General features: G+C 37.6%; 1 protein-coding gene across 1 annotated transcript in view; it reads right to left on the bottom strand.

Moving 5' to 3' along the window:
• Window positions 1-972: 972 nt before the first annotated feature.
• EMP1 (epithelial membrane protein 1) overlaps window positions 973-15,685 on the bottom strand; it is a 39,045-nt gene continuing 24,332 nt past the window's right edge. The window contains exons 3-5 of the mRNA XM_015817668.1: window positions 8,863-8,968; window positions 8,619-8,759; window positions 973-2,490 (exon numbers count right to left, since the gene is read on the bottom strand). Coding sequence (XP_015673154.1) covers window positions 2,336-2,490; window positions 8,619-8,759; window positions 8,863-8,968 — 402 coding nt within the window. The 3' untranslated portion in view covers window positions 973-2,335. The remainder of the gene's footprint in view (window positions 2,491-8,618; window positions 8,760-8,862; window positions 8,969-15,685) is intronic.

Raw genomic sequence — 15,685 nt, 5'->3', positions numbered from 1 at the left:
AGGGCAAATTATTGGGCACTCTTCACTCTCATATCAAGCCTTGCATCCCAGAAAAGCAAATGGATCATTAACAGCTAACTTTTCACACAGTTTCAAAAATGTTTCAGGCAAGGTATTTATTGCATTTGGTTCAGCACAACCTAGACTCTTTGACGGAGGCTGCCTTCTCAGTTGTTCCATCTATATGCAGTAAAACCTCACCCCACCATGAAACCGGAGGCAAGAGATGACCATGCTGTTACCAAAACCTGCTAGAAACATGATGGTATTTCCTATCCAAGATCTGCTCACCAAAAAGGGGTGACAGTGATCCTTTGTGAGATCTCAATTGGTACCGTAAATAGTTGGATGCAAATGCCTTTACATAAAGCTGGGCTCCAGAAATAACCTGTGTATCACCACTTTAGCTGCATAGCAGCAAATCTACCTCAGCCTCTGCCAAGCTGGTTATCCTGAAAATACTAGATTGTCCTAATTTTTCCTTCAGGGGAAGAACTGCTATTGATGTACGCTTCTGGAAAATCAATAAGACTCACATGTCTGAGAAATGGAATTTTATTTTATTTTACTTTATTTTATATATCCCTACTTCTAGGGACAGTTGTATCAAAATATTTACAATGGCTGCACAAAAAATAAATGTTGAGAAATGGCAAGTATGACAGAACGTAATCTAGCAAATACATGTAAAAACAGTATAATGGAGAAAGCAAGAAAGAGAATACTGTTTATACTAAACTTGCAATTCTGAACCCCTCCTTAACTTTTCATATCACTCAAGTACAATAAAGCAGAGAGCGTATTAGCAACTTCCTAAGCAGTTTCCATTCATTATTTTTAACTGATCTATGTGGCAGGAAGGCAAACTGTAACTATGATGTAATAAGAAGTCTTTCCACTTTCATATAGCAATTTTCTGCTTGGCCCTCTATTTGCAAAATTTAATTAGCCGGGCTTCTTCTTCTCCTTTGGGAGACACACTATATGCAATAAAAATGGGGGGAGGGCAGTTAAGATGGGTACACACACACACACAAACCAGAAGCTTTGTTTCTATTATCACAGAATTCTGACTCAGGAACCCTGTTTTATACTACAAATAATTTCTTTCTTGACCAATGCAATATTAAGGTCTGCCCCCAACACACATTATATATTATAGTTTAAATGCAAGTTCCAATATTGAAAGCCCCACTTTAACAATGTTTCACCCCCTCCCATCCCTCATTCTATTCAATAAAAGGAGAAAATGTTAACAGTTTTATCTAATTTGATGCTGGGAGATGAGATCCCATGAGCCAGAGTTGAATGCCTCAAGGATTGACAGCTTGAAGAACACAAACTTTATGGACCCAACAGTTCTATGTTTATAGTGTAGCTTTATAAAATGGATATATCAAGTTTTGTTGGAAAGTTGCATATCTTAATGACATGCTTTATAATTATGAATATTGTTTGCCTTTCTCCACCCTACCCCATCTTCCTTTACCATTCACTTCTTTTTTTATTCTCCAATGGCTACTGCCGTTTAACTTCAACAACAGCAGCACTATTCTTTACATGACAATAAAGAGTGGAAATTAAATATTTTAAAACATTAATTTTAAAGGTACAATTTAGATAATATTAAAACAGGTTGATTTTTCACATTTCATATCTTTTAATTCCAAGGAATTTTTTTATTAAAAAAATGAAATGCACAATGAAGTAACATCTCTCCCATTCCAAATTTGGAAAATAGGCACAGTGATAAATGGAACTGGTTATGGAACAATTAGATAGCTTAGGAGATGCAGGTTAGTTTGAGAAGTAGTTCTGTCATCCAGTATTTCATTGCTACCCTTCAGCATCAGATGACTGAGGCAAGTACCTCATTTTACTTTATAATGTGTCCAGCTCTAACACTGTTTAATTTGGAAGGGAGGTTGATACTTCTAGTATCTCACTTCATTATATCTTCTTGGATTACTAGAAATGGATGGTGGTATTCATGGGTGATATGTCATGCTGCTGAAGGATCAAGAAGGAAATTGAACAACTTATTTATTTCTGCCATTTCAGCTTTCAGTGAAGGAGAACACTGAGGTCTTTGAATGGAGTCTGAGAGATATCATCTCTCTACTCTGAAGATTCTTCAACCATCTTCATGGTCTTAAATTCATAACAGAAGACGGTCTATAGCAATTCTCTCTTGTGGAGTTTTCTATCTTTCGGCATGTTGGGTGACTAGTGTATTCATTATTTTTGGCAATCTTCTCATAGCAAAGTGAGTTCACAACCCCCCCACAAGTCCCCCAATTTCTAATCCTCCCTCTCTATTTTACCCTGACAACTCTCATTTTTTCCTGAGTACAAGATACAGGATCCCAATAATGAAGCTAAAGCAAAAGCAGATCCAGACCAGTATAAAGGAATATCCATGGTGACCATCTTTGTAATACTGAGGAAATCGGGCAGTATAGATCGAGGCAGCAATCAAAATAAACAGCCCTGTAAAAACAAAAGCAACCAAACAAATAAATAATAAAATAAAGTAAAATTGGGAAGACACTTTAAATCTTTAGTTCATCCAAACAATTGTAGATTTCACACTGAAAAGAACTGGAAAGAAAAGGATTAACCTACTTTATAAAATAAAAATATATTTTGTTTTGAGTCACATTATTTACAGTATGGTTACCTTATCAGATGGGGTTTTTTTTAAAAAAAATCAAATACAAAACCTAACACTAATACTGATAGGACTCAGTTCATGTCTGCAGTTATTCCATATAGAGCCATAACTGATAACCTGAATGCAGAACACATTATTTTCTCCTAGCCATTTTTCTGTCTTTTTTTCCCTTCCTTATCACCATGCCTGATAAAAAGTTCTGGAAAACTCCAATGCCTGCATGCTACTTTGTAATCTTGAGTTGATGTAAAGAAGACTGTCTCAGTCTACAGTCTCTTATGTATAGACAAGTCTACCTGAATGCCTTGGAATTATTATACTTTCATCTCTGGAGTAGGCTCCTGATACCAGTGGTAATGTAGCTGTTTCTGTACCCTGTCAACGAAGATAGTATCTATTTCCACATGTACTGAACGATTTTTCATTTTTAACATTGAGGCCCCTTGTCAAATTTCCCCAAGTGGAAAAAAAAGTATAGAAAGTAACCATGATGAAAGACCCTTTTCATCAGTAGCCTTCACAATTATAAAATACCCTCCCTGTAGAATTTTTCCTGGTAGCTTAACAGCTATCAAGGAAAGAAGACTTTATGTTTAAACTTAGGTTTTCTATTTTCTTATCTCTGATAAATATTTTATTGTTTAAGCAATGGACTATGTGCCTCTTGGATCCAATAAAACTATATGAAGTACTAGAATAAAATAGAGCTGGAAGGGACCTTGGAGGTCTTCTAGTCTAGCCCCCCATTCAAGCAGGAGAACCTATACCATTTCAGACAAGTGACTGTCTAGTCTCTTCTTAAAAACCTCTGGTGATGGAGCACCCACGATTTCTGAAGGCAAACTGTTCCACTGGTTAATTGTCCTCACTGTTAGGAAGTTTCTCCTTAATTCCAGATTGCTTCTCTTTTTGGTCACTTTCCAACTATTGTTTCTTGTCCTGCCCTCTGGTGCTTTGGAGAATAGTTTGACCCCACTCTTCCTTGTGGCAGCCCCTCAAATACTGGAATACTGCTATCATGTCACCCTTATTTCTTTAGACTAACCAAACCCAAATCCTGCAGCTGTTCTTCATATGTTTTAGTCTCCAGGCCTTTGATCATCTTAGTTGCTCTTCTCTGAACTTTTTCCAAGGTCTCAACATCTTTTTTGTAGTATGGTGACCAAAATTGTTTGCGGTATTCCAGGTGTGGTCTTACTAGGGTTTTATAAAGCGGTACTAATACTTCATGTGATCTTGATTCCACGCCTCTGTTTATACAACCCAGGATTGTATTAGTTTTTTTGGCTACTGCTGCACACTGCTGGCTCATAGTCAAGGGATCGTACACTAGGACTCCAAGGTCCCTCTTATAGTTGCTGTTTTGAGCCAGGTCTCACCTAATCTGTATTTAAACTTTTGATTTTTCCTTCTTAAATATAAAACTTTGCTTTTCTCCATATTAAAACTCATTTTGTTGGATAGGGCCCATTGTTCAACTCTGTCAAGATCTTTTTGGATTCTGAGCTTGTATTCTGGGGTGTTGGCTATTCCTGCCAGTTTAGTGTCTGCAAATTTGATGAGTTCCCCTTCAATTCCCTCATCTAAGTCATTTATGAAGCTATTAAAGAGTACTGGGCCTAAGATGGAGCCTTGTGGTACCCCATTGCTTACTTCTCTCCATGTGGATGTAGTACCATTGAGGACTATTTGCTGAGTATGGTTTGTCAGCCAGCTACAGATCCATCTGGTGGTGATGTTGTCTATCCCACCTTTTTCTAGCTTACTAAGTAGCAGGTTGTGGTCTACTTTGTCAATTGCCTTACTGAAATCTAAGTATACTATGTCCACAACATTTCGCTGGTCTACTAATTTAGTCACTTTATCAAAGAATGAAATAAGATTGGTTTGGCATGATCTGTTTTTGACAAACCTGTGCTGACTACTGGCTATAACTTTGTTTGCTTCTAGTTGTTCACAGATCTGTTTTTTATTATCTTTTCCAGGATCTTCCCAGGTATTAATGTTAGACTGATTGGTCTGTAGTTTCCTGGGTTTTTTTTCTTTCCTTTCTTGAAGATGGGAATCACATCAGCCCTTTTCCAATCATCAGATACTTCCCTGGTGCTCCAGGATTTTTGAAAGATATGTTGCAATGGTTCTGAGATAACATCTGCCAGCTCCTTCAGAACTCTGGGATATAATCTGTCGGGTACCAGTGATTTATAATCATCAAGATCGAATAGGTATTCTCTTACCATTTTCTTGCTTATTTTAATTTTTGTTTCTAGTTTGTCTTTTGCAGTTTTTTTTTGTGTGAAGACTGATGCAAAGAGTGGAGTTAAGCAGCTCTGCTTTCTCCCTACTGCCTGTTACTTCCTTGCCATCTTCTCTCTTTAGTGGATCAACTGTTTCCTTGACTTTTTTCTTGTTATTAACATGTTGAAAGAAACTTTTTTTATTGTCCTTGATTTCTGTTGCAAGTCTTTCTTCATTCTGAGCCTTTGCTTTCCTGACTTCATCTTCACATGTTCTGGCTGTCTGCTGGTAATCAGCCTTAGTTATGTGACCCTCTTTCCATTTTTTTGTACTTGTCCTTTTTGTCTTTCAGTTTGTCAGAGAGAGCTTTGTGCAGCCATGCTGGTTTCTTCTTGAATTTCTTGTTTTTCTTTTTCAGTGTATTGTGCTGGACTGGACTTTTATGATCATATTTTTCAGAGTTTCCCATGCTTCTTGCATTGTTTTCCCCTTTAGGATTTTCATCCATGGAATTTTTCCTAGGTTCTCTCTGAGTTTGTTAAAATCAGCTCTTTTGAAGTTTAAGACTCTGGTTAGATTATTTTCTATTGCTTGTGTTTGCATTATATTGAATTTCAGTATGATGTGGTCACTTTCACCCAAGGTTCCAGCAACTTCAACTCCCTCTATCACTTCTTATTTATTAGTAAGAATTAGGTCCAGTATAGCTTTACTTCTAGTTCCCTCCTCCACCTTTTGAATGATAAAGTTGTGGGCTAGGTTGGTTAAGAATCTGTTTGATCTCCCACTCGCTGCAAAGTTTGTCTCCCAGTTGATATCTGGATAGTTGAAGTGTCCCATTACTACCATGGTATGCTTCCTACATACTTTTGTTAACTGGCTGGCAAAGAGTTCATCTATTTCTTCTGATTGGTTAGGTGGCCTATAATATACACCTATGGCAATGTCATTTTTTTACCCTTTTATATTGACCCATATACATTCTGGAGGGATTTTATCTTTGATCACGTGCATTTCTCTTTTTGTAAATCTATTTCTTTTGAACAATTTGTATCCATTCATCAGTACATTCCAGTCATGGGTTTCGTCCCACCAGGTTTCTGTAATGCCAACTATGTCATACCTGCCCTCGTGTACTTCTAGTTCAACCTGTTTGTTCCCCAAGCTTTGAGCATTTGTATATAAGCATTTAAGACCTTTATGCCTGTCTGTGGGTATGTTTTCTGCATCTCCTGATTGTTGTTTGAGTTTTTCTTTTTTTCCTTATCATTCCCTACCTCATTGTTTGATTTGTTTTCTTGAGACTTATGACTGATTCTGTGTTCTAGAGATTCTAAAGCACGGGTGTCAAACTCACTGTGTCACATGACATGTCGTGACATGTCACAACTTTTTTTGCATTGCTGGAGCTGGGGTGGGCACGGCCTCATCATGATGCAACCAGTCCGCAGGCCGGCAGTTTGACACCCCTGTTCTAAATATTGGTCACCCTTCCCCCTCAATTTTAGTTTAAAGCCCTACTGATGAGTTGGGCCATTCTTTTTCTGAGTACATTTTTTCCTTCACGTAGGAAAAGCAGTCCATGGTCCAGGAAACTAAAGTTTTCTTGGTGACACCAACCCTTTAGCCAGTGGTTTATTTCTAGAATTCTTTTTTCCCTCAATGGGGGTTGGCCTTTTGTTGGTAGTACTGATGAGAACCCTACTTGGGCTCCTAGCTCCTTAACTTTATTGCCTAGTTGCTTATAATCTCTCAGTATTGTACTCAGGTTCTTTATTGTGTCATTCATCCCAATGTAAAGGAGGAAGAAAGGGTAGTAATCTGTGGGCCTAATTATTTTGGTTAGGTTCTCGGCCACATCTTTGATTTTTGCTCCAGGGAGACAACATACCTCCCTGGATTGTATGTCTGGTCTGCAGATGGCTGATTCTGTTCCTTTGAGGATAGAATTTCCTATTACCAACATTTGCCTTCCTTTTTTGGGGGGGTGCAGTCTGGGGTGCTTTTCTGTTTATCTCAGTGTGTTTGTTGAGGTGACTCTTTTAGGGATGTTTGGTGTTGTTTCTTTGCTAGGTGTCTGCATGTTTTCTTTGAAGGGGAGGTTGTGGGTCTGCATGTTTCCATCTATGGGGAGAAATCGATTGCTCAATTTTAATGGGTCTGCTTCTGGTTGGGTTAGATTGGGCAGTAGGAGTTTGTTAGATGTCTGCTGCTTCTTTCTTTGATTATTGTGTTTCCTTCTACATGTGACATACATCCATTTTTCCTCCTCCAAGGGTTTATCAGTAGGGTCAAATCCTCTGGGAGTTATTTGTTCATTATTTGGTTCAGTTTGGATAGAGCTTTCTTGTGTAGGTTGGATTTTGGCTAGGGTTGCCTCTAAGTCCCTTACTTTTTCCTCTAGTAGTTTACATGGTTTACATCTAATGCATGTATAATTTGGGTGTTCTTTGGGCATAAGCACATACATGGAACATGTATTGCATACCACAATAGTATCAGTTGCCTGTTCCATGAGTTGTTGTTTGAAAATCCCTTTTTGGTTGATGGATGTGCTTTGCTATTAGCCTTGTTTCTTTCTTCTCTGTTGTAGGTAATTATGCCTATTTTTTCCCTATCCTTTTTCTGCCTGTTTGTGCTTGTTTTTCTACCTTATTTTTTAACCTTCTTACTATTATGTTAGCTTTATTTATCCTTTTTTCCCCTCTAATTTGTTTAAGTTTTTGAGCTCCAGTTCCTCCCTATCTTATTATTTAAGATTAGCCTTGTTAAGATTTGCCTCTTTATTAGTCTATTCTTTCTTGATTTCTAATGTTCCACTCTTGTCCTTATTATTTGCCTATTTATTTAGCTTTTGCTTTCTGTCCTGTATTTATTTTTATTCTTTACTGGGAGTCTTTCCTCCCTTCCTATTGGGACCTCAAACTTAATTGTTGCCTTCACTTCCATTGCTTGCTGCGCCTGCCTCTTGTTGTTTTCTCTGCCAGCTCCATTCTGCTCATCTCTGCTCTGGTCAGGCCTCCGTTCAGCTTTCCAGTCAGCTCAGCTCCACTGTCTGGTCTGCTCCTCTCAGCCAGCCACTCAGTTTTAGAGATCAGAGCTCTCTAGCTCGAAGCGTCTCTGTTGCTGTTGCCGCTGCTGCGTTTCTCCCCTCCTCAGATTTTGCCGCTACCAATTCTTCATAGCCCATGGATTGCTCCAGACCTTTTGTCCTCTGCCAGATCAGGCTAGCAGGAGGCGGGGGAGGGGGCTACTGATCTTGCTTGGGAGGGAACATTGATCAAATCCTCCAGCTGGGGCAAGTCACTGGGGAGGGCTGCGGGGCTGGAAGGATGCAAGGAGAGGGCTGTGGTAGTCGGGCTGCCTCTCGTTTGCTGGGTCCTGGGTCGGGCTGCCTGGCTGCCCCCTCGAGCTGAGATGCCTAGATTGGGGTATGGGTCTAGGCAATTACTGAATATACTGTGACCCACCGGTTCGCTGCTTCCAACAGTCTCCCTTGTCTGCTGTTCAGCTGCTGGTTCTAGATATAATACTTCACATAGTATTAGATAAGGTTTCCAACTTGAGCAGGGAGTTGGACTAGAAGACCTCCAAGATCTCTTCCAACTGTGTTATTCTGTTAGATTTACACATCATAACTATATACCACCCTTCTCCAGTATTTTGGACTAATTTCCAGTTTGCTATAGACAATAGCTTTCCTTACAGCAAATCAGCATAATGGCTCCCGTGATGTAGAAGCGTTTCCCCTTCTCCATGGTGAAGAGCTGTACCACAAACATGACCAAAGAAATGAAGGAGAAGATGATGGACAGGATCATGAAGGCCTGCACAGCCTTGAGGGCAGCTAAAGACACAAAGGAAGAAAGAGAGAAAGGAACACATAAGCTAAATGGATAGCAATATACCATTAAAGCAATATCCATAGATGAAAATAAGCAGTATATTACCCATGTCATCATTGTTAACCATAAGGTTCTGGCAACTGCTTTCTGAACATTGCTTCCAGAGCCCTGAGGAGTTTGATTTGCCAGAAGTGGTGGTTACCATCCAGACCTAAAATAAAGCAGAAGAAGCTTTCATATTTGGATTACTTCCCTTTAGGAAACTGACATCAAGCTAAAACTGGAAGCCAGTTTAGCTGAACTTTTGCAAAACTGTCATCAATAATTACTAGGTTTTCCACAAAGGCTGATGTTTTTGTACCAAAAGACATTTTAGATTATGCTGCAATATAACTGATACTAGAGTGCTTTTTCAGCAATGCACATACAATAATATATTATTTGAATACACATACTATAATTGCAAATGTTGATATGTTTAAGGTAATATATATACTTAGAAAAAATGTCTGCCAAAATGGAATGCAATTATTGATGTGAAATTTAACATTAATTTAGTAGGATGTATAGTAGAATTATTTATCTGAACAGAAAAACAAGATATTTATGAAAATAGTTGTTGTTGCAGGATCCAATCTGGGTTGGTCACTGAGACCAGAAGTTTAGTCTTCCAGGTTTTTGGACTCATGCTGGAGCCCATCCTCAGGGAACTTCTCTCTATTGTAGTGTGTGCTTTGGGCTATTCTATGCATCTTATGTATGTGGTGCCTTCTTATTGGTTGATTGGTGTGTTGATGGCTGGCTATTGGCTGTTGTTTCTTTGTACTGCCAAGTCCTCGGCTCCTAAATATCTGATAAGCTGGTGGTAAATCAGCACTCCTGTTGCCTGACAAGGGGCTCGTTTCCCAGACTTCAATCATTTCACTGGCTATCTTTGTACCTGCACAGCCAACAATCTTAGTCGCTGTGAAATTGAATATACAGTATATCCTTGTTCATTGCAATTTATTTGCCTTCATTTGATAGTTATTGTTGCTCAGGAAATACTGTAATTAACAAGTCCCAATTGGAAGCTCATCAAAATCCATTTTGAGTTTCTCTTACTCTTGGGGAAGGGGAGGAGAGGAGATTGGTTTCCAACAAGTGAAATAGCCATTGATAAACTATTTATTCAAAAAAAGCCTTGTTATGTTCAAACTACTTGCAAAATGGCATTGGGATTGCTGTTGTAGCAAATTTGGAAACGTTTGAAACCAGTCATGATCTAATATACAGAAACTGGGGGAAAGAAACTCAATGGGTATAAAATGAGAACATTGAACTGCCAGCTGGATTAAACCAAAGGGCTATTTATTCCAGCACTATATCACACAGTGTCATGTCTGTTTCATCTGAGAAATTTATGAGACAGCTCTTTTCACTGTTGTTTCCCAGAGGCTAGTGTCTAAGGTACAGTATGCTGCATTTATTCTGGAGACAGTTTACAGCCATTCAGGCTACTAATCACCAATAGCTATGCCTTCCTGAAATATCTACTTCTCTCTTGAAACATTTAAAGTGATAGCTATTATTATATTTATCTCTCTTGAGATTTGGGCTTCTTGGCTTGTGATAGGAAGACATATTTACTACTTTGTTCTAGATAATCAAAATGAATTAACTTTGACATTCAACACCTTAATACAATCATATACACATTCCTTTGAAACTGTATGATATGGTGATGGTTGCTCCAACTGATGATGCTTGTCCTTGTACACTAGGTATAAAGAACTGCCTTATACTAGTTGACCTATTTCATCATCAAGTATTCAGTATTTTCTGTTCTGACAATAAGTCTCAATGGCTTGAAGCAGAAGCCTCTTATATCATTTTGTACCTGATCCTTTTCAATTAGAGAAAGATCTAATTGGGACCCAAATGGATGATCTACTGCATGAAAACTACTACTGTGCCACTAAATGTGATCCCTTTTTAGAGATTATTTCAGGAGAGCTAGCCCATCTGTTCACATACTCCTCATCCTTCTGTTCACAGGATTTGGAACTACTTCGTTAACAAGTCAGAAACTCAGGATTACCTTTTTCAAAAAAGAAAACAGAGATTCTCAACTTTAGATTTTACCAGATATGCTAAAACAGACTTTCTCTGATGGCCCCTTGACTTTTTATTGAAGAGCTGGAATCCAATAATTAAGATTATTAATTCAGTGAAATTTAGAACAGCAAATTCAAGAAGCCATTATGTGAATGACACAAAAGATGGTCAATTCAGAAAAGTCTACTTTAATTACTGACACTGAATTAAATAAAAAAAGTTTGCCTCATCATCTCTTGCAATAATATATTTTAATTATTGCTGCATTTACTGTATTCTGTTTATAGCACAATGCATTTATAAATCATAAAGAAAGGCTGAAAAACTCCCATTCATGGACATTTACAGGGGAGGGGGCCAAAACCACAAAAATTGAACTGCAAATCACGTGAAACCTTGCCCACCCCCTTGTCTTTTTTTTACTGTGCCCTGCCCACCTCAGATGATCTATTCCCATTGCAGTTGCCATAATGCCAGAAGCCAGACTGGCTGCTCCATGAAGGATCTTCCCTATGGTTTTGGGAGTTCTCAGTTACAATGCAACCACATTCCCAGATTTTAAAAAGTGCAAATCATTTATTAACAAGTATCCTTTAGAAATTATTACATTGCTAGATGCCTGGAGAATGTGATAGGAAAGGTCATACTTCTAATGTCATGAATATTGTAGTCTTTCAACTGGATTTTCTATATGATCTAAGCAGGCTCAGAGTTATTTTCTTGTTGATGTATTTGTATCTTAAAAATGTTTTTAATATAATCTGATGTTAGCTACCATTTCATTTATATATTGACCCCTTAGGCTATAACTATGTTTTCTATGCTTCTAGGTTATAGTAAGCAGAATACAGATCAATTTAGAGCAGACTTATTTAGAAGAGGCTAGCACTATTTTGAGTTTGTATATTAAAATAAACATAATGCAACCTTAAAAACAAAGGCTAATGAGATATATGGGCATCATTTTTTCAGAGCCTAGTCTCTGTTTCTTGATATTACTTTATGAAAGGGTATAGGACAGATGACAGTGAATTTTTATAACTTACATGAAAATGTTTCATTGGGTTTTAATCCTTGTAAAAGCTATCCAGATGGATGTAACTGACTGTTCCTGAGCTTTAAAAAAATCTATACATTGTACAAAAAAATAATTAGACTGAGTACTTCAAGTGATAACCACACAGCTGATAGGGGGCTATTTGGTCTGTTGGAGTCTGTGGGACCAAATATGGAGAAGCAGAGTAAAGAACAGAGCATTTTTGTTCTGGCTGCTTACTTCATAAAATATTTGGAGGAAATCCTTGGGGGAAAATCTAACTGCAGATTTGCTATCTTCCATATTCAAATGAGAGTCATGGGAATCTGGATTGCATATGACAAAGATATTCCTAAGCTTCTCTCTCTGTAAAATTCTATTCTCCTGATTTCTGATGAGGGGGGATAGATGCCAAATACTGGAACAACTGAGTGCTGAGAAAACAAAGAACTTATTGTGGTTTCCTGAGTTTTTTTGGCTTCTAAGTATCTTTCCTGTTTTTGTTCAATGGTATGTTGGCTTGTATGCCATGGGTGTGTTTGTGTGTATGTATGAGTGTGTATAAAATAAGTAGGCTGTTTCAGATAGAAGTATCCAGCAGATGTCATCATAAACTAAAGCAAAGGAGCCAGTTGATATGTAAATATAAGTGTGGTCAAAGCAATAATGAGTAACACATTCCACTGTCTTCCTGCTTAGTTCACTTCTACTGTTTATCAGCTAGCAGTCCAGAGTCAATGCTGTGAAATCCAAAGAGGCTTATTTTCTAACAAGTATACTTATTCATGCAACATTGGGTGTGGATCGAAAATCAGTCCACAGCTGATTTTTAGTACATTGTTTTCTTTTCCAAAGGAAGTGGTGGAAAAAAGAATCTTGAATTTTGAATCTTTTACCAGAAGTTTTGTAAAATCCACAAGTACTTCCCCACTACCCCCAGAATTGCTCAGCCATACTATTGAACCATTATAAAATAAATAGTTGGAAGAAACTGTTTCCTCTTATTTGCTTATCTCCTGAGGGCTATCCTCATTGCAAGCTTATTGAGATTAGTCTAATTAAGAGAACATAACAGAAATTATGTAGTTTAGAGCTAATGTTCCCAACACTATCAAATCAACTGTACATTAACTTTACTGCAATATTCATAGTAGTCTATAATAGAGGTAACGATAATTTGGGGGTTCTTTTGTCTTTTGTAAAGGAAAACCTGTTTGATTACTTGTTTATGATTGATGTTAGCAAAACTAAAATCATCTTAAATTTATCTTCCCAACCTGGTCTTCACTGGACTTCACGCCACTTTGCCAGTTGCATAGACTTTGGATTATGGAAATTCCAGCACATCAGGAGGGAACCAAATAAGACTAGACTGTTTTACGTTTAGCCCAAAATGGTTGTTCTTTTGAAATATCAATCAACTTACATATGAAAGGTTTTTAATATAAGAGAGAGGGAGAGGAAGAGGGAGAGGAAAATGAGAGGGAGAGGGAAAGAGAAAGAGAAAGTCCACAAGGCAATTCCTGCTCAATTAGAAAAAACATTGGATTTCAAAACTTATTCACACAGTCATCAAGGGCAATCATAAACATCAGAAAAGTCTCTAGCTCATGTTAACTTAATTTTTTATACCTATTGTAGGAGAAGAGCCATGTTAGTCTATGGTAGACAAATATCAGGACAACTCTGGGATCACTTTCCAGACTAACACATTTTATTAAAAGACATAAGATTTCACAAGCTACAGCCTCAAATACTGAGCTATAGTTCCCAAAGGCCTATGCCTTGTAAATAAAATGTGTTAATTTGAAAAGTGCTAATAGATTCATTCTGATTTGTGTATCTGTGCCTAAGTAGTTTAAATTCTTCAAGCAGCATTAGAAAAGGCTACTTTGTGACCAAATTATATAAACAGGTCCTTATTGCCTATTGCATATCCATGACATTATAGCATTTTTGACATTTGTAGAGTTCTTGATGTTCCCTGAACTTGGATGTTTGTGTGTGTGTGTGTTGCAGATGTTTCATTAGCCTACTAGGTAAAATCCTCAGAGCTTGAAGGGATTGGGGTTTGCAATAATAATGATGATGATGATGATAATGATAATAATAATGATAATAATAATGANAGTAGTAGTAGTAGTAGTAGTAGTAGTAGTAGTAGTAAGGGACCTTGGAGGTCATCTAGTCCAACCCCCTGCTCAGGCAGGAAACCCTACACCATTTCGGACAAATGGCTGTCCAGTCTCTTCTTAAAAACTTTCAGTGTTAGAACATTCACAGCTTCTGGAGGCAGGTTGCTCCACTGGTTAATTGTTCTAACTGTCAGGAAGTTTCTCCTTAGTTCTAGGTTGCTTCTCTCTTTGGTTAGTTTCCATCCGTTGCTTCTTGTCCTGCCTTCAGGTGCCTTGGAAAATAGCTTCCCTCCCTCTTCTTTGTGGCAGCTCCTGAGATATTGGAACACTACTATCATGTCCCCCCTCGTCCTTCTCTTCATTAAATTAGACATACCCAGTTCCTGCAACTGTTATTTATATGTTTTAGTCTGCTTATATGCAATGGCTCATCCTGTTACTGTTAACATTTCTTTGGACCTCTTATCTTTTGTCAATCATAGTAGCAAATTAATTAAACAAATCTCAAATGCATGTAAATTTTGTTCAGAGGAATTTATACAATGTGGCCCAAAATGCCGAGTACCATAGAATTTAATGGGTGCATTATCTCAAGCCTACTCTTGAGAAATTCTTTGTTTCCTGATCAAGGGTGTGGTAGGGGGCCTGTCTTTTTTGCACAGAATGAAAAAAAATCCTTTTGGAATTTACAGAGGAGGGGAGGCACGGTACTGCTTACTTTATTCAATGCATAAATAAATGCATTTTTACATTAAAATTGCCTTATCTGCATCATTTCCTGGAATAATGTAATTGAATTATTGAAAGAAATACTAAACAGAAGAAAGCTGTGTGTGATGATCCAATCCTGACATCTAGACTTCCTTCTCTTCTGATTCTTGGTTGATTTATTTGATGCTCTAGGAACAAAGCCTTCAAGCTCAACATTTTGGAAGAGTGGAAGGAACAAATTTAGAAGAAGATTGCTTTGTGTGGGGTCTTGCATGGTTTCTCAACCATGGCAACTTTAAGTTATGTGGACTTTAACTCCCAGAATTCCCAGCCAACATCCCTGAATTTTGAATTCTGTTCAGCTACAGGTAATTCCCAGTCATAAAGTCACAAAATTACAGAGTTGGAAAGCACCTCAGAGGTCATTTAGTTTAACCTCTTGCTCAGCGCAAGATGCAGCAAAACAGATTCTATGAAATGCTAATCTAGCCAGCAAGTGCAAGTTTAATTCTATTGTTTTTTAATTATCACAGAGGGCAAATAAAATTGGTACATGACACAGTCAAAAGAAAAATAGTTATACAGATTCATTATACAGTATAGTATTAGTAGTGTATGTGAATGCAAGCAGAACTAATCAGTCATAGACTGAAGACTTTAAAAGAGTTCAGTTAATCGAAATGAGTTAATTTACCATATTGTTGCTTTTTTACTTTTTTTAATGCAGAAAAGACATTTCTGTAATAGTATTGGAAATGAATGGTGCTACTCTGCTTGTCAGAGTTTGATAGGAAATAAAAGTTAAAGCTTTGAAAGGAAGAATTAAATCTGTTTTCACTTATTATTTGGATATCCACTTAGTTCTATATTTTTTAATAGAGAGAGATACTAGCATGCTCAACTCAGTGCTAAGGTTCATACTGTGGTAGAACCTATTTTAATGATTTTA

The sequence above is a fragment of the Protobothrops mucrosquamatus genome, unplaced genomic scaffold (assembly GCF_001527695.2).
Source record: "Protobothrops mucrosquamatus isolate PMUCROS unplaced genomic scaffold, P.Mucros_1.0 scaffold620, whole genome shotgun sequence".
NCBI classification, from domain to species: domain Eukaryota; kingdom Metazoa; phylum Chordata; class Lepidosauria; order Squamata; family Viperidae; genus Protobothrops; species Protobothrops mucrosquamatus.
This window is presented reverse-complemented; position numbering and strand designations above follow the sequence as displayed.